At 37.7% G+C, this 19,382-nt stretch overlaps 1 protein-coding gene across 4 annotated transcripts in view; it reads left to right on the top strand.

The window, feature by feature from the left end:
* Positions 1-19,382, top strand: part of STAU2 (staufen double-stranded RNA binding protein 2) — a 236,053-nt gene that overhangs the window by 13,899 nt on the left and 202,772 nt on the right. For 2 of the 4 annotated variants that reach the window (XM_028158725.2, XM_008150332.3), the window contains exons 1-2: positions 12,135-12,254; positions 18,073-18,232. In XM_028158725.2, the coding sequence (XP_028014526.1) occupies positions 12,141-12,254; positions 18,073-18,232 (274 nt within the window). In that variant the 5' untranslated portion in view covers positions 12,135-12,140. Of the gene's footprint in view, positions 1-12,134; positions 12,255-18,072; positions 18,233-19,382 lie in introns of those variants that run through there. The other 2 variants (XM_028158728.2, XM_054708698.1) reach the window with 1 other exon arrangement.

Raw genomic sequence — 19,382 nt, 5'->3', positions numbered from 1 at the left:
TAACATACACCCTTCCTTTACAAACAAATAAATACGTCAACAGTGGTTTTTAGACTCTGATGACAGGTGGCAGCAGCCTGTGATCCCTGAGAGTGGAGACAAATGGGAGGAGCTCTTCGTTGCAGTTTATGGAGAGCCATGAGGCTGCTCAAAGCTGCGATGCAGGGAGGAGGGACCGGAGCAGAGCCCAGGCTTGTTGAGATGGGAACACAGGGACGAGTTCGGGAAGACCAAGAATCGCAGGGCCGAGGACCAGAGAGAAGGGAGCCGTGTGGGGCAGGCGGATTGAGGGTACACTGCAGTAGAGGAGTTGCATGCAAGCGTGCATGCATTCTGGAGGTCTGCAGAGGGCTCCCCTTCAGTCTTGGGCTGAGTTTTGATCCGTAGATGGTGACAGGACCTACGCCAAGGCAGGGAAAGCACTATTGGGAAACAGTAAGAAAACAATTTCCAGAGCTCATGGAATGCTGGGAATAGTTTGAGTCTCCGCTGTCCAGAGTGTAAATACCTTGTAATATATGGGACATTGGGAAGAGTCCTCAGAAGGCTCCAAGTAATCCCAAGTAACTTAATTGTGCACAAGTACAAAGTCCGCACTATTTAGAGGAATAAACCCACGTCAGAACCCAACAGTGTACTAGTAAAACTCACGCTTTTTGTCATCCAATCAAAAACTAAAATGCCTGCCTCAGCTGTAATAAGGGACAGAACAGAAGATTAGTAAGGAAACAGGACTTGAACAAAATGTAAACCAATTAGACCTAGCAAATATATACAAAACACCCAGCAAAGCGGAATACACATTCTCAGGTGAACATAAGACTCTCCAGGAATAGACCATTGGTTGAGCCACAAACAAGTTGCAATACATTTTTGTTGTTAGTTCTCACTGAGGACATTTTTCCATTGATTTTTAGAGAGAGTGGAAGGGAGCGGGAGAGACGGAGAGACACATTGCTTGCTTGGCCTCCTGCACATGCCCCGACCAGCTCTGAGGACCAAGCAGCCTGCAACCAAGGTCCGTGCCCTTCCCTGACTGGAACCAAACCTTCAGGCTGCAGGCCGATGCTCTAACCACTGAGGAAACTGGCTAGGGCAACCACTCTTAAATAACCAACTGATCAAAGAAGAAATCACAGGTGAAATTAGAGAATAAATAGAGACGAATGAAAATGAAAACACTATATACCATAACTTGAGAGATGCAGTGAAAGCAGCGGGAAATTTATAGCAGTAAACACATAAAGCAGCGATTTTTAACCTTTTTCATCTCCTGGCACACATAAACTAATTCCTAAAATTCAGTGGCACACCAAAAAATACATTTTTTGTTGATCTGACCAAAAAAGGGTATAATTTTGATTGATTTACAAAAATAAAAAATAATAGTAATTACCTACACTTTTTGTTCCAAAGTAATTTTTTAAGCGTGGCTGGTGTTGCTCAGAGGTTGAGTGTCGACCTATGAACCAGGAGGTCATGGTTCGATTCCCGGTCAGGGCACATGCCTGGGTTACAGCTCGATCCCTAGTGGGGGTTGTGCAAGAGGCAGTCAATGATTTTCTCTCATCATTGATGTTTCTATCTCTCCCTTCCTCTCTGGAAATCAATAAAAATATATTAAGAAAGATATCAACAGTTCTGGAAGTACACCAAACAAAATTCACAAGCAAACTCATTGATTACAATTATAAAATGACCAAATGAAACAACAAAAACAAAGTGACTTTAAAAAAATCAGGTGCCTATACTTGTACATAAGGATTTCTGGTACCAAAAATTAACCAATCAGATGCAGTCTTATGCAATGTGACCAATAAGAGGCAAGTCTATTATCTGACCTATATATTTATGGTTTAAGACAGGGAATTCACACCAGATGGCTATTGTTGTGTTGGCTGTTGTCATTTTTTTATTTGTTAATCTAAGGGAGAAGAGGTCAGTGCCCCTGACTAAGGAGTCAGGTATTACATGTTTTAAAAATTCTTGTGGCACACCAGTGAGCCATGGCGCATGGGTTGAAAATTGCTGACATAAAAGAAGAAGAAAACTCTAAAACATATAACCTAACTTTTCACCTTAAGGAAACTAGAAAAGAGGAGCATATTAGATCTAACACTAACAAAGAAAGGAAATAATAAAGATTAAGTGGAGATAAACAAAATACAGACTAGGAAACAATATGGAGAATCAACAAAACCACAAGTTTCTTTGAAAAGATCAACAAAATTGACAAACTTTTAGCTAGACTGGCAAAGGAAAAAACATCAAAAATGCATATTACTAAAATCAAAAATGAAAGTGAGGATATTACTATTGACCTTAAAGAAATAAAAATGATTCTAAGAGAATAGTATGAATAAATACAGGAAAATATTGTATAACCTACATGAAATGGGCAAATTCCTAGAAATACCGATTATTGAAACTGACTCAAGAAAAAAAATAGAAAATATGAACAGATTGAGTCAATAATAGAAAAAAAAAATCCCTCCTAAACAAAAAAAAAAGTCTAGGACCAGATGGCTTCACTGGTGAATTCTACCAAACATTTAAAGAAGAATTAACACCAATCCTTCTCAAACTCTTCAGAAAAATAGGGGAGGAAAGAATACTAACTTATTCTGAGACCAGCATTTCTCTGGTACCAAAGCCAAACAAAGACATCATGAGAAAAAAAATTTTTTTTCTAAGTGGAATCATATAGTATTTGTGCTTTTGAGACTGGCTTGTTTTACTTTTCATAATGTCCTCAAGGTTCATCCATGGTGTAGCTTGTGTTAGAATTTATTTGTTAATGCTGAATAATGTTCTGTTTTATGTACACACCCATTTTATTTAGCCATTCATCCGTGGGAGCACACTTGGGTTGCTTCCATCTTTTGGCTGTTGTGAACAGGAGTATGCAAATATCTATTCAAGTTTCTGCTCTTAGTTAGTCTGGGTATATACCCAGAAGTTAAATTGCTGAAATCTTATGGCAATTCTATGTTTAATTACTGTTTTTCATAATGGCTGCACTATTTCACATTCCCACTAATAATGAACAAGGGCTCCAACTTCCCACACTCTCACCAATACTTATTTTCTGTTTTTTGTTTTTTTTTTTTGTTTTGTTTTTTGTTTTTTTGCTAATGGTCATTTTAATGGGGGCGAAGTGGCTTCTCTTTGTGATTTTGATTTGCATTTCTCTGATGACTAGTGATGGTGAATATGTTTTCATATGTTGGTCACTTGTATGTCATCTTTGAAGAAATGTCTATTCAAGTTCATTACACATTTTTTGATTGGTATATTTTTCTTTTTTAAAAATATCTTTTTATTGATTTCAGAGAGGAAGGAAGAGGGAAAGAGAGAGAGAGACATCAATGATGAGAGAGAATCATTGATCGGCTGCCTCCTGCATGTCCCTACTGGGGATCGAGCCTGCAACCCAGGAAGGCATGTGCCCTGACTGTGATTTAAACCGTGACCTCCTGGTTCATAGGTTGATGCTCAACCATTGAGCAACACCAGCAGGGCTGATTGGTATATATATATATATTTTTTAAAAAAATATATTTTATTGATTTTCCACAGAGAGGAAGAGAGAGGGATAGTGAGTTAGAAACATCGATGAGAGAGAAACACCGATCAGCCGCCTCCTGCACATCCCCCACTGGGGATGTGCCCGCAACCAAGGTACATGCCCTTGACCGGAACCGAACCTGGGACCCTTCAGTCCGCAGGCCGACGCTCTATCCACTGAGCCAAACCGGTTTTGGCTGATTGGTATATTTTTGTTGCTGAGACATAAATGTTCTTTATATATTCTGTGTATTAATCCCTTATCAGATATATGATAGGCAAAGGCAGTGACTTTTGAGAGAAGCAAAATCTGAGGGAATTCATTTTCAGCAGACTTGCACTGCACAAGGTCTTAAAGAAGTTCTTTAGGCAAAGAAAAATAATAACAGATGGAAATTTGGATCTTTGAAAAGCAATGAAGAGTGCAGGAAATTGTATAATATGTGGTAAATATAGAAGATATTTTCTTAGTTTTTAACATTTCAAAAGATAATTGATGATTCAAAATAAAGATAGTAGTTAATTGGAGGCTTATAACATACATACTTAGACTGATGTCAGTAGCATAAAGAATGGGGGTTGGGAAAGGGACATCTAGCATTGTTAGGGCTTACACCATATATGCAGTGGTATAATATTTATTTGAAGGTAGGCTGTGTATATTTTCGAGACATCGCTCTAAAACAAAATAAAGAAAAATAAATTATAAGCCCATAAGGGAAATAAAATTGAATACTAAAAAATAATAGTTCAAAAAAAGGTAGGTAAAGATGAAAAAGGAAAAAAACAGATGGGACAAAAAATATCAAAATAAGGTATATTTTTTCTAGTTTACAGGTAGTACATACCTTAGTGTCATCTCTGAGGACCATAAAGGCTTGGACATATGGAACCTCCATCTCTTTCCTTGGGACTTGCAAAATAGGTCTAGTTGTAAGATGGTATTAAAATTAATGGTGCCATTAGCTGTCCAAACATCTTCATTGCCCAATTTATACTGGGGCCAGGCCACGTTGCAAAAGATTAGCCTCTTTTTATGAGGGACTTGGTCGAATTTCTTCCAGTTGGTGAGCATGTACCCCAAAAGGGGCCTTTCGGGGCCTTGTGGACTGATATGTAATAAGCCAGGAGTTAGAGGCGTCCCTGCAAGTCTCTGGGCTGTGTTGTGCTGTCCTGTGGTATAGCAGGGAGGGTCCCCTGTCACCCTAAAACTACCCAGGGTGTGGAGTGATACTCTGTGCCCTGAGGGTATGCTTACCAACGGCCACAGTGGTGGCCAGGCACCGTGACGGTGGACTTACTCCGCTCAGTGTCTGGCTTGCTACTGGGCCCTGGTAGAGACTGAACACCTGACCATGGAGACACCAAGCGAATGCAACCTGAGCTGCCCTTCATGAACTAGGTGTCATCTGATCCATCAAGCCATAAAGCTAGGTACGTACCGTAGCATTCTATCAGCAAGTGAGAGTGAACCCGCTCAGACTATGTCACCTCTTCCTGCCACATTGCCACCTCTTCCTCGGTCAGTACCTAAGGCCTCATGGCAAACGCCCTATGATCAGTTTGTGGAGGAAGAAAAAGCTCAGGCTTGCTACCAACGGGAACGGGATGAGCACTACAGGAAGGCCCTGAAAGACATGGGAGGAGGCAGATCCTTTCATTGAACAGTACAGTCGGCCCTCCATATCTGCAGGTTTCACACCTATGGATTCAACCACCTGGGATCCAAAATACTTGAAAAAAAAAAAGTTACATTGTTATTGATGTGCACTGTGTAATTGGGCCTATGATGGTTGCGTCTGTGCTGAACAGGTAGACTCTTTTCTTGTCATTATTCCCTAAACAATACAGTACAATGACTATTTACATAGCATTTACCTTGTATTAGGTGTTACAAGTATCTAGAGATGGTTTAAAGCATACAAGAGAATGTGTGTAGGTCATATGCAAATCTGTGCCATTTTATATAAGGACTTGAGCACCCGTGGATTTTGGTATTCAAGGGGCATCCTGGAACCAATCCCCCACGAATAATGAGCGACAACTGTACATATGGTTGTCTATCTAGATGGAGATAGAAGCTGAGAAATATGGATCTACACATATTCGTAGGATGGATGGTTTGGCTGTTTGATCAGGACTGGAGGATTGGTAATAAGGAGGTCAGTGGGAGAAGATACATGGATGGACCTTTGTGTTCTATGCAAATATTTCCCCTAAAGATGACCACTTCAAGAGAGGCTCTCAGTAAATAGATGGACCAGATGACTTGTTTTATGGATGTCAGTCATTTCCTTTCCCCAGCAATCCAATCCTTCCTTGCTCAACAGGCTCACATACAAAATGGCTTTGGTAATCGAGCTAGAGGTTATAAGTGGACTCAACAACATAGATTTCCTCTCATCAAGACTGGTTTAGCTTAATAGTGGTTGAGGGCCCAGCTTGCAGAGAATTCCTGATGTGACAGACACCATTCCCATAGGAACTAGCCACCTAGTGACAGGTTGATGGCATGAACCTCTTCCATCGTGAGGGAGCAGCAGTTCGTGTACCCTGTACATGGATTTGCCTTCTTTGACCACCACATCCATGCACACGTTAGTTGTAGTCTTGGTATTTCATACAACACTGCTTCTGACCAAAGAGCTAACACATGCAGAGTGGTGAAAAATTTGAATCACCTCAAGTGTTCAATGTGAACTGAAGTTGAACATGGTGAACTCTGCTTTCTCATTTCAGCTCTCATCTGTACATGTGTCCTTTTCTTGGTCTATTGAGTGCCACATTGTTTTGCATTTCCTAAGCACAGTGCCTATGGACTTCTCGCTACATGTATTGAGATAAGCTCCTTTCAGTTAAAGAGTTACAGTGCTGGTTGGCTGTGAGTTCAATGTTCATAAAACAACAACATACATTAAGTAATGTGTACTTAACTAGAAACACCCATAAAACAAGGTTATGTGTTGATTAATTGTCAAAAATGTTATGTGATCAGAGGTTTGCAGGAACCTGACCCTGTATTCCCTCTGGAAGCAATAGTTCAGGATTTACCAATTCACTGTTTGCGGTGATGATAGAACACAACTATGATTGACACATCATTATTTCGATAGTGGGAATTGACTCTGTGTTCTATACATTGGTTGGAAGACTAAACTTGGTTAAAATGTTGATTTTTACCAAATTAATGTACAGATTAAAGAAAATTTTACTCTGATCCTTGCAGGCATTTTGTTTAAAAGGATAGTTCATGGACTTTTAGAGAGGGAGGGAGAAGAGAGAAGCATCAGTGTGAGAGCACATTGGTAGGCTGCCTCCTGCACGCACCCTACCAGGGACCAAGCCTACAACCCAGGCATGTGCCATGACCGGGAATTGAGTCAGCAACCCCTGGGTGCCCGGGAGAGTGCCCAACCAACTGAGCCACAACAGCCAGAGCCTGGCAGGCATTTTTGCCTAAAATAAAATTCATGTTGCCTTAGCCCCGTGGTCGGCAAACTGCGGCTCGCGAGCCACATGCGGCTCTTTGGCCCCTTGAGTGTGGCTCTTCCACAAAATATTACGGCCTGGGCGAGTCTATTTTGAAGAAGTGGCGTTAGAAGAAGTTTAAGTTTAAAAAATTTAGCTCTCAAAAGAAATTTCAATCGTTGTACTGTTGATATTTGGCTCTGTTGATTAATGAGTTTGCCGACCACTGCCCTAGCCAGTTTGGCTCAGTGGATAGAGCATTGGCCTGCGGACTGAAGGGTCCCGGGTTTGATTCTGGTCAAGGGCACATGTCTGGGTTGCAGGCTCTATCCCCAGTAGGAGGCGTGCAGGAGGCAGCCGATCGATGATTCTCTCTCATCATTGATGTTTCTGACTCTCTCCCTCTCCCTTCCTCTGAAATCAGTAAAAATACATTTTAAAAAAAGTTCCATCTTAAAAAAAAAACACAACTCATGTTGAAATGCAAGAACTTAGAATAGCCACAACATCTATGAAAAAGAACAATGTTGGCTGGGGGGGCAACACTAATTTCAAGAATTATTATAAAATTACAGTAAAGTAGCATTGGCATAAAAATGACAAATAGGCTAATGAAACACTAGGTAGGTAGTCCAGAAATAAACCCACTTACATATAGGTAATTGATTTTGACCAGCCATAAAACAATATAGTGAAAAAAATATATAGCCTTTTCCACAAATAGTACTCAAACATTGCGTATCAATATACAAAACAATGAAATTGACTACATACCTTGCCCTCTATATAAAAATTAATTTAAAATGGCTCAGAGACCTAAATATGCACCTCAAATTGTAAAGCTGCTAGAAGAAAACATAGGAGAAAATCTTGGAGATCTTAACTAGGCAATTATTTCCTAGATACAACAGCCAAAGCACAATCTGTATCTGAACAAATTGATTAATTAGACATTATTAAAGTTAAAGTCTGTTTTTCAAAAGACACTGCTAAGAGAATAAAAGGAGATGCCACATACCGAGAAAAAAATCTTTGCCAAACGTATACCTGATTAATACTACTTGTATTTAGAATATACAACGAACTTCAAATAAAACAATAAGGAAAAGAAATAACCCAATTAAAATGGGTAAAATATTCAGGTAGACACTTCACTACAGGACATATATAGATAGCATATAAAAAATGAAAATATGTTCAACATCATTAGTCATTAGGGAAATACCAGTTAAAACCACAATGGGAATGCACCTGTTCGGATGGCTAACGTTAGGAAGACAGACAATACCAAATGCTGGCAAGGCCGCACTCTTCTAGCAGTGTTGAAATCCCACAGTAGCTTCATTTGAAAAGTGTGAGATTTGTAGGCATTACACTTGTGGCCTGCTTTTTTTAAAAATTACAGTTGACATACAATATTATATTAGTTTCAAGTGTATAACATAGCGATTAGACAATTACATAGTTTACAAAGTGATCCCACCATACTAGTAAGTGTAGTGTCCATCTGACACCATACAGTGTTGTTACAGTATGATTGACTATATGCATCCGATGACTATTTTATAACTGATTTATGAACTGCTTTCAAACAGGTCCTGCAGCATCTTTTGTTTTCAAGAAATTTGATGGCACTGGAAAGAGCTCTGTCAAGTAGTTAAGACTAATGAGGTTTCTCATTAAATAGAGGAACAGCTACTTACAGTTTTTTTTTTTAAATATATATTTTATTGATTTTTTACAGAGAGGAAGGGAGAGGGATAGAGAGCTAGAAACATCGATGAGAGAGAAACATCGACCAGCTGCCTCCTGCACACGCCCCACCGGGGATGTGCCCGCAACCAATGTACATGCCCTTGACCGAAATCGAACCTGGGACCTTTCAGTCCGCAGACCGACGCTCTATCCACTGAGCCAAACTGGTTTTGGCTACTTACAGTTTTAATCATTTTGTAAAACGAACAATTTCAACCAGGATTCATTAATTTCAAATTTACCAACTTGAAACAGTTGTATTTTGCCATAAAGTTTTATCAAAGTGAGGTCTTGCAGGTGTTTTGCATACCCTTCATGCCAAAACTTCATTCACACATTAAAATGTTTTATTGGGTGCATGTTATTTTTATGAAGCAGAAAGTCAAAATTAGTGGAATATAAGTTTAATACCATGTTATTAGTTAGCACTTTCCTTTAATAGATTTCAAGCCTGTGCTGTTAAGACTTTTCTTACTGGCCCGGCTGGCATGGCTCAGTGGTTGAGCATCAACCTCTGAACCTGGAGGTCATGGTTTGATTCCCCGTCAGGGCATATGCCCTGGGGTGCAGGCTCAGTCCCCAGTAGGGGGCGTATAGGAGGCAGCCAATCAGTGATTATCTCATCATTGATGTTTCTATCTCTCTCCCTCTCTGAAATCAATAAAAATATATTTGAAAAAAAACTACCTTTTTTTTGTTAATCCTCACCCGAGGATATTTTTCCACTGATTTTTAGAAAGAATGAAAGGGAGGGGGAGAGACAGAGAGAAACATCAAAGTGAGAGAGACACATTGATTGGTTGCCTTCCCGCATGTGCCCTCACAGGGTCGGGGATCAAGCCTGCAACTGAGGTACATGCCCTTGACCAGAATCGAACCCGGGTCCCTTCAGTCCAAGGGCCAACGCTCTATCCACTGAGCCAACCCTTTTCTCACTGTAAAATTGTCACCTTGTGCTTGCCATGTTCCTAGAAGTTTTGCCATTGTAACAGATGAATGTGCAGCATTGCTGAGTTGCCAACATTGTACACTAACAGCACAAATGCTAGTTCAGTGTAATGCAAAATTGCCTGATTCTTACCAGACTTTAATATTTTCTCATTTTTAATAAATTTGTCGTTTTTCGTTTGGCTTTTTTTGATGTTCAGGTAGCTGTGTTTGTTATCTGTTGTACTTGAGTATTTAATGTCATAGTGTGCGCAGACCAAAATTGATTATAGCCCCAGGTCACCTTGTGTTTGATACAATGACTGGCTCTGGAACTATTTATGAAATGTTCATCTGAATGGTACACAGTGGGCTAAGTAATAGGCAGGTTTCCTCAAAACTCCCTTGACTTACTCTTGTCTTTTTTGTGTTGTTCCAAACAATAATGATTACTAGGTTGTTGTGTTTTTTTGTCTTGCAAGCCACTTAGAATGGTTTAATTGTAGAGTCAGTTGTCATCTGTATTGGCCCTATAGTTGATTTCTTAGATTCTCTTTCCTTTTACTTCTGCACTATTAGGTATTTATGTAGTTTTCTTATAAAGTAATTTCTTAATCATAGTGATTGTGGTAGAGTTATTGTATGAATTTATTGGTCCTGTAAAGAGCATCAAAAAGTTAAAAGAATTCAGTTTTCTACATTAAATCTTGCCATACAACATTTGAACATCAAGTTCCTAAAACCAGCTGTTTCCATTCATTTAATGTGTTCTCCATACATGGTAACTCCAGTTTGAGCAGGAAGTAATCCGTGTGCATGGTGTAACACCCATAACATGGGAGATGAAAGGAAAACTAAAATGCAACTAACGTGTCCATAAGTGAGACGAAGGAAAAACAATTTAATATAGTATTAGGAAAAGTTCTGAAGCTGTAATAATATAATTTAGAATACCATACATTTAAAAATCTTAACCTCATAACAGCCTGTGAGTTAAGTAGGATAGATTTATGGCCTTTACTTTGCAGATAAAGAAGAGAAGGCTTAGGGAATTTAAGTGAAAATCATTAAGACCTTGCAGGTTAGGAAAGGATTTCTTAAAGCCTGAAAAGCATAGAAGATTGATTAGTAGTTTCTTAAAATATAAAATATATAAAGTGATCAATAGAAGGAAGGACAGAAGCAATTCCCAGAAGAGGAAATGCAAATGATCAGCAACATGAGAGGATCAGTAGCCTCACTTGCCGTCTGTGGATGCAAATGAAAAGAAGGGTGGGTGGGGGCAATAACGGGATACTATTTGTCAAATATTCGCTTATCAAAATTAAAGTGCCCGACCATGCCGTGTGTTTTCAGTGTTGAGAGAGACAGTAATTATCATGTTGCTGGGGAAGGTAATTGGGCACAATCATTCTCAATGCCACTTGGTAGTGTATTTTTACCGGTGCGCGTGAAGAATTGAAGCATTCTAAATGTCTATCGGTAGGGGAGTGGGTTAAGAAATGGATATGATCTTGTGAAGGAAATTATACAGCAGTTAAAAGTGATGTACTGAATATATAAGTTACAATTGCAAAAACATAATGAAGAGTGAAGTAAGTTGTGAAAATGATATATTTATTATTACTATTTATGTGGCTATAAAGCCACATATATCAAGACTGTATTTCTTCCTGGATATGCATGCATATAAATGTATTTAAAATATCCCAGAGGGATATAGTCTAAATTCATATAATTTTGGTTCCTAGATAAAAGGAACTGAACTGTAAGGTAATACTGTTGTTTTTTTATAAGACTTAACGGAAACATGGAAAATGTTAATTTCAGTTCTGGATGCTAAGGACGTAGGCATTTGTTAAATTATTCTTTCTGCTCATACTTTCAAAATTTTGTTTAAAAAAAGAAAAAGAAGTTATTATAAAATAGTAGTTGAAAGAACTAGTACTTAAACTTAGGACTTGATTCCCAAATCTAGAGCTTTTCACTTAATATGCTGCCTCAAGATGAGAAGGTACTGAGTTATATAGTAATAAGAATCAGGAGGATTATGTGTTTATGCTAAAATTTTGTAAGAGGAAAGAAAAGTTACAAGATAAGTTAGAAATTGTTATTATCCTATGTTACTTTAAAATCTTTAAGCATGCTGTTATCATATATGTGTAGAGAGAGCAACCTCAGTACTTAGGAAAAAGTTGCCCTAATGTATGTATTGTTTAAAATGTGATTCATATTTCTGTTGCATGTAATGGAAGACATTAGATGATTTGAAATTTTAACATGAAATCCGGGAAAATAACTTAATCCAAATATACAATCTGACCTCAAGCTAAGAGTCAAAATGAGCTTTTCTTCCATTGTGTAAAGTCAAGAGTGACAAAAACTTCACAGCCTTTTTATTTACAGCTTCTCTCCAAGATAAAATGGCAAAACCCAAAGAGAAAACTCCAATGTGTCTGGTAAATGAGTTAGCCCGTTTCAATAGAGTCCAACCCCAGTATAAACTTCTGAGAGAAAGAGGGCCTGCTCACGCGAAGGTAAGGTTACGAAGCCAGGCGGTGAGACACGCTTCTCAAAGTCTGTCAGATTTATCATCTCAGGTTTTCATTGTGCTTCATTTTGGGGGAGGGGGCGGCAGATGTCCTGAAGGCTCTGAGTTCCATATTAAAAATATTTTGAAGTCTGTAACTAGACCGCTTTGTAGCTTTTTATGGTTTTCAAAACTTAGATACAGTACTTCACATAGTCACATGAGATATAGCTTTTTTGATTTTCTTTTTGTAAACGAAGAAACTCTGGCACAGAAAAGTTAAATGACTTGGTTAATAGTTCATAAATGCCCATGCCAACATGGAATATGTGTTCTTTGGCTCCCAAGTGTAGTTAGTGCTCTTTCCATTAAATCAGTAGCTGCTGCAGTAAAACTGCGAGTACAGCAATGGTTACCTAGTAGTGAGATACCTTTTCCATTGTTTAATTCCGAGACTCACCATTTATAGAAGTTGTATAACCAGTATTGTTGTTGTCTGTGCATTCACTTGTAATATTGTTCTTTTAAATGGAAAAACAACTTATATTCCTATATATAGCCTTATACATATATGTTTACATATATACATGTTATAAAGAAATCTGTAGCTAATGCATATGTGTTTGAATTCTATTCATCTATTTAAAAAAGTCTCAGTTGTGCATAAATTTCCTTGGTATATTTAAAATCTTGGATATTGGAGATTATGGTAATGATCATCAATTTTTGTATAGCATGTGGAGGCAATGGATTCTGTAAAAGTTGGTTCATTTTTGTAAAGCAGCTAGCTCTTGGATTATTAAATTGTTTTCTAGCATCTCCTTTAAAGAAGGACAATAAGATGAAATTAAAATCCGTCAATTTTGTTTTCTATTAGAGGCTTTTATGAAGGGTTCTGGGCAACAATTTACATAATATCTTTTGTGTAGAGAAGGAGGTTATGGCCTTGGTCTACCTGTCTAATCAGATATCCTCCTTCATGCCTGTTAATTCATACCCCTTTTTAAAATATTTTTATTGGTTTGAGAGAGGAAGGGAGAGCGAGAGAGAGAAACATCAATGATTAGAGAGAATCATTGATCCGCTGCCTCCTGCATGCCCCACACTGGGGATCAAGCTCGCAACCTGGGCATGTGCCCTGATTGGGAATTGAACCGTGACCTCCTGGTTCATAGGTCAGTGCTCAACCATTGAGCCATGCTGGTGGGCATGCATAGGATTTTTTGTTGTTGTTAATCCTTCCTCGAGGATATTTTTTCCATTGATTTTTTTTTTTTTAAGAGAGAGAGAGTGGGAGGGAGAGAGGGATGGTGGTAGGGGGGGAGAAAGAAAGAGAGAAATATTGACTTGAGAGAGACACGTTGATTGGTTGCCTCCACATGCCCTGACCGGGGATTGAACTTAAATTTTAACATAAAATTCATGAAAATAACTTAATCCAAATTTATAATCTGACTTCAAACTAAAAGAGTCAAAATGAGCTTTCCTTTCATTGTGTAAAGTCGAGTGACACAAACCTGCAACCCAAGTATGTGCCCTTGATCGGGAATCAAACCTGTGACCCTTTGGTGCCTGGGCCGATGCTCTAACCATTGAGCAGACGCCCAGGGCAGTAATGTATAGGATTTTAAAAAATCCTTGGTAAAATAATTCTTGAGTACTTACTACATGATACTCACTATTCCTGCATTGCAGCTTTCTCCTCTGCATATTCTGTGATGTCACTTTTTACATATTCTGAATACAAGTTCTTCATTAATGTGCTTGGCAAATATTCCCTCCTACTCTGAGTCTTATCTTTGCCTTTCAAAGAGCAGTTGTTAATTTTGATTAATTCCCTGACATCCATTTGTTCTCAGGTAGATTGTGCTTTTGGTGTCGTATCTAAGAAATCTTTGCCTCATCAGAGATCATAGGATTTTCTTCTATGTTAGCTTCTAGATGTTTTATAGTTTTAGGTTTGACATTAAGTCTTAACATTTAGGTCTAACGGCCATTCTGACTTAGTTTTTTATGTGATGTGAGATATGGAACAACATCCAGATTCTATAAAACCAATAGCTTTTGATTTTGTTGTTGTTGAAGAGGTAATTCTTTCTCCACAGCATTGCCTGTGCCCCTTTGTCACAAATCAGCTTTCCGTATACGTGTTTGTTTAATTCTGGACTCTGTTCTGTTGATCTATTTTCCTGTCTTTATGCTGTGCTGTTTTGATTACTGTACCTTTGTAAGTCTTGAAATTGCATAGTATGAGCCCTCTAATTTGGTCCCTTTTCAGGATTGTTTTGCCTATTTTACATCCTTTGCATTTTCATATGAATTTTAAAGTCAGCTTTCCATTCTGTAAAACTGATGTTATTTTGAATAGAATTGCCATAAATCTATAGCTCAATTTGGCAAAAATGAAGATATTAGAAACATTGAATCTTCCAATCCATCCTCAAAATCTATCTCTCATTTATTTACTCTTTAATTTCTTTCAGAAATGCTTCGTAGTTTTCATTGAGCAGGTATTTCACATCTTTAGGTTTATCCTAAGTATTTCATATTTTTGATGCTATTGTAAATGGTATTGTTTTTTATATTTTAGTTTCTATTTGTTTTTATTTATCATTGCTGTCCTATAAAAATACACTGGTTTTTATATACAGATCTAGTAGCCTGCAGTCTTGTTAAACTCACATACCAGTTCTAGTAGCTTTTTTTTAATGCTCTTGGGTGTTCCACATGCCATTTGTGAATAAAGACAGTTTTAAATCTTACTTTATAATCTGAATGTTCTTTATTTATTCTTCCCTAATTGCATTAGCTAGAACGTATAGTACAATGTTGAATAGAAGTTATGGAAACCAATATCTCTATCTTGTTCTTGATCTATGGGCAGCCATTTAAAATCTCTCCCTCCCCCCCATTAATTGTGCTGTTATATATAGCTTCTTTTTTGGTACTGCCTTTAAACAGATTGAGGAAATTCTTTTACATTTATCATTTCCTGAGAGTTTTTAACCTGAATAGATGTTGATTTTTGTCATATGGTTCTACATAGATTGAGATAGTCGTATGGTTTTTTTGTTTGTCATCTTTTGACATTGTGAATTACATTGATTCTCAGATGTAGAAACCACCCTTGCATTCCTAGAGTAAAACACTTGGTTAAAATGTATTATCTCAGTTCTATATTGGTGGATTCCATTTGGTAATACTTTGTTAAGGATTTTTTACGTTTAGTTGTGTGAGAGAGACAGGTCTGTAGTTTTGTTTTCTTCAGTAGTATCATACTCTGGGTTTTGGTATCAAGGTAATGTTGGCTTCATAGAATAAGTTGGGGAGTGTTCCTTCTTCAATTTTTAGAAGAGTTTGTGTAAATTGGTATTATTTCTTCCTTAAATATTTGGTGGAATTTGTTATTGAAACCATCTGGGCCTGGAGGTTTTTTTTTGTGGAGTTTTAAATACATATTTATGTTCTTTAACATATATAGAGGCTATTGGGGTTACCCATTTCTTCTTGAATGAGCTTTAGTAATTGTGTCTTCAAGGAATTTAGCTTGCTGAGCTTATTGGCATACAAAATTAGAAAATGTTCACTTGTTATCTTTTAATACTTTGAAGAATCTGTAGTGATGTTACCTCTCTTATTCCTGATATTGGTAATTTGTGTCTTCTCTTTTTTTCATATTTGGTCTGGCTACAGGTTTACCAATTTCATTGATCTTTGCAAAAAATAGCTTTTAGTTTTATTGATATTTTCTCTATTGTTTTACTATTTTGTTAATGTTTGCTTTTATCTTTATTAATTTTTTTCTGTTTACTTTAGATTTAATTTGTTCTGCTTTCTCCAATTCCTTAAGATAGAAGCTGAAATTAACTTATTTGATCTCTTGCTTCTTTTCTTAGTATAGGCATTTAGTGCTAGAAATTGGTGTTTTATGAGAAATTGAAACTCATGTATATTCTGTTCTTTTTGGGTAGAGTGTTCTAAAAATATCATTCAGGTTATGTTCATTGAGTGTAGTTCAAGTCTAATAAATTCTCTGAGATTGTCTGCTTGATAATTGTTAGATCAGTTATTGAGTGAGAGGGTATTGAATCTCTGACTTTAATTGTGGGTTTTCTGTTTCTCTTCACAATTCTATTAGTTTTTGCTTCATAGATTTTTAAAAATTTTACCAGTTTTTTGTTTGTTCTTGTTTTAAATATGTTTTTATTGATTTTAGAGAGAGAGGATGGGAGAGGGAGAGAGAAACATCGATGTGAGAGTGAAACATTGATCGGCTGCCTCCTGCACACTCCCTACTGGGGATTGAGCCTGCAACACGGGCATGTGCCCTCACCTTGAGTCTAACCGGAGACCTTTTGGTGCATGGGTCAACGCTCTGGCCAGGGCCCTCTTACGTTCTTATTTATCTATCTTATAAAAGATCAAAGACATTCTTCTACATAACCACAGTCTGTATCATCACTCAAGAAATTTGACTTTGACTGAAAGTCTTATTTGATACATATATAGTCCACAGTCAGATTTCCTGAGTTGTTCTCTAAATGCCTTTTCTACTTTTTTGTCTTCCAAGTACACATCCAGTCAAGGGTCATTTGTTGTACGTTATCATATGCATTCATGTTTCTTGAGCATCCTTTAATCTATAATAGCTATTATTGTTTTGTTTTGTTTTTTCCTTTCATGACATTGTTATTTTCGAAGAGTATAGTCCAGCTATCTTATAGAATATACCATCATCTAGAGCCGTCTGATTGTTTCCCTGTGGTTAGATTCAGGTTAAACATTTTTGGTCAAGGATACTCAGTCTTCTCACTGGGACATATCAGGAGGTTCATGATGTCAGTTTGTGTGATTATTGATGATTTAACTTAATCACTTGGCTAAGGTATTTTCTGTCTGACCTCCTTCCCGCAATTATTTATTTTTAATTAAAAAGTATTTTCGGGGTAATATTTTGTATTCCTAGAGAGTACTAAGCTATATGTGGAGTAAAATAGTGGATTGTGTTCGTACCCTGTAACTTGATTCTAAATTCTCAAGGTGAGCAATAGGTTTGGGGCTCATAAGGAAATGTGGTGTGAATGGAAGGTTAGGATGTGAAGTGAAGGCTGACAGGTGGGACCAGCTAGGACGGGAACAATCAAAGGGTTTTAACCTGCTGTTGGTTGGGGTGCTGCAGTTGGATTTGAGTTTTAGGAAGCTAGTTTTAGCAGCAATCAGGTGGGAGGTGATGATGTCTGAGCTAATGATGATGAAAGTCTGACTCCAACGCAGCGTCACTGGCAGACAGAGAGGTTTGAGAAATACTCATGAGGTTAAAATGGACAGATTTTGGTGACTGGCTAAATGTTGGTTGTGGAGGATTGAGAGGATCTTGGTGACATAATATTTGATAGGATTGCCTGACTTATTGACTCGATCATGCTAAGTATGAGTTTAAGGAATTTAATCTTATAAAGTGTTACAGAGACCGGGCCTTGTGGATTCCCTTACAGTTTCTCTTAGCTCTTTGTACTTACTCTCCTTTTTTGAGGACTATTTGAATGGCATTACCAACATGATCCTTTTTAGGGAAGTGATTTCTTTTGACTTTCCTACCCCAAATGTACATGTATGCCTTTCAGCCTTTGGATAGGACAGAACAGATTTGGCATAAGCTCTTAACGTTCTTTTTACAAGGTAGAGTCATACGATTTTGTTGCAAATGATCTGTAGGGGACCTCTAGCTCTGAAATGTTGGTTCTGCGGTGTATCTATTTTTCTCTCGGAGAGCACATTTGATTTCCTGAAAACTTTTAATGCGTTTCTTTCTATATCTTTCTAAGATGTTCTCAGTGCAGCTGAGCCTCGGAGAGCAGACATGGGAATCGGAAGGGAGCAGCATCAAGAAGGCCCAACAGGCTGTGGCTAGCAAAGCTCTGACTGAATCGACGCTTCCCAAGCCAGTTCAGAAACCGCCCAAAAGTAATGTTAACAACAACCCAGGTATGAACAGACTCATTTCCTCTGTCATGCTGTGTGTTCTGTGTGTGCTGGTCTCTGTCCGTTACAGCAGGCCAGTTGTATAGTCGGCAGGTGTATTAATAGTACGTATGAGAAAGACAGGTGAATGATAACGGAGCGTGAGAGAATGAAGAAGGTAATTGTAATTAATTAAAAATGTTGCCTTAGTGGATACTATCATGGTACATTACTGACTTTTTCTTTCTTTTTAAAAAATATTTTTTATTGTTGATTTTTTTTTTTTGAGAGAGACAGAGGAAGGGAGAGGGAGAGGGAGAGAAACATTGATGCAATCTATCGGTTGTTTCCTCCATGCCCCCCACCAGGGATTGAGCCCACAACCTAGGCATGTACCGTGACCCTTCAGTTCATGGGACTGATCCCCAATGGAGCCACACCAGCCAGAGCCATTACTTATTTTTTCAATCTTGGGCGAAAAGAAATTTGGATACAAAGAACAGAAATAAGATTGAATTTTTTCCTAAAGTAAAGATAGAAATGATCAATTTTTATTTTTCAATATGTCATATAAAATTTAATAATTAAAATGGTTATTCTTTTTTTTAGTTTAATAAAACATTATAAAATTAGCCTAAGCATCTTCTTACTCTGTTTGTTGGTGTAGAAATGGTATTCAGTTTAGGACATTCATATGAAATTTAGTAAGGAACCCACAAATTAGAAAAAAAGCAACCCCATCTGTGTTTAATATAATGAATGCTCTGATTTTAAGCTCCTACTAATAATTTTAAAAAGTTGTTCTGCATATAATGCCAACAACATTACATGTCCAGTAATCTTTTGGGAAGAGGCAAACCTGTGTGGACATAGTGCATGAATTCACAACATCAAATTAATAAAGTTTCATAAGTTTAGTACCAGCCCTACAGCCTTTTACTTATTCGTTAACTTACTAATTCAAGTAGTTATCTCTGACCAGTATTGCTTTAGGTGTTTTTGTGATGGAGTACAAAAAGACATTTTGCCTGCCAACAGTGACCCTATAATCTATTTAATTATAGTTCACACTGTAATTGTAATCAAGTCAGGCACTTCTTGTGCTCACGTGGCACCTGTCACATAGACACAGTCTCCTTTTGCAAGGGCTGTTCTTCCCAGAACTCCATGACTT

Source organism: Eptesicus fuscus, chromosome 19 (assembly GCF_027574615.1).
Source record: "Eptesicus fuscus isolate TK198812 chromosome 19, DD_ASM_mEF_20220401, whole genome shotgun sequence".
NCBI lineage: Eukaryota > Metazoa > Chordata > Mammalia > Chiroptera > Vespertilionidae > Eptesicus > Eptesicus fuscus.
This window is presented reverse-complemented; position numbering and strand designations above follow the sequence as displayed.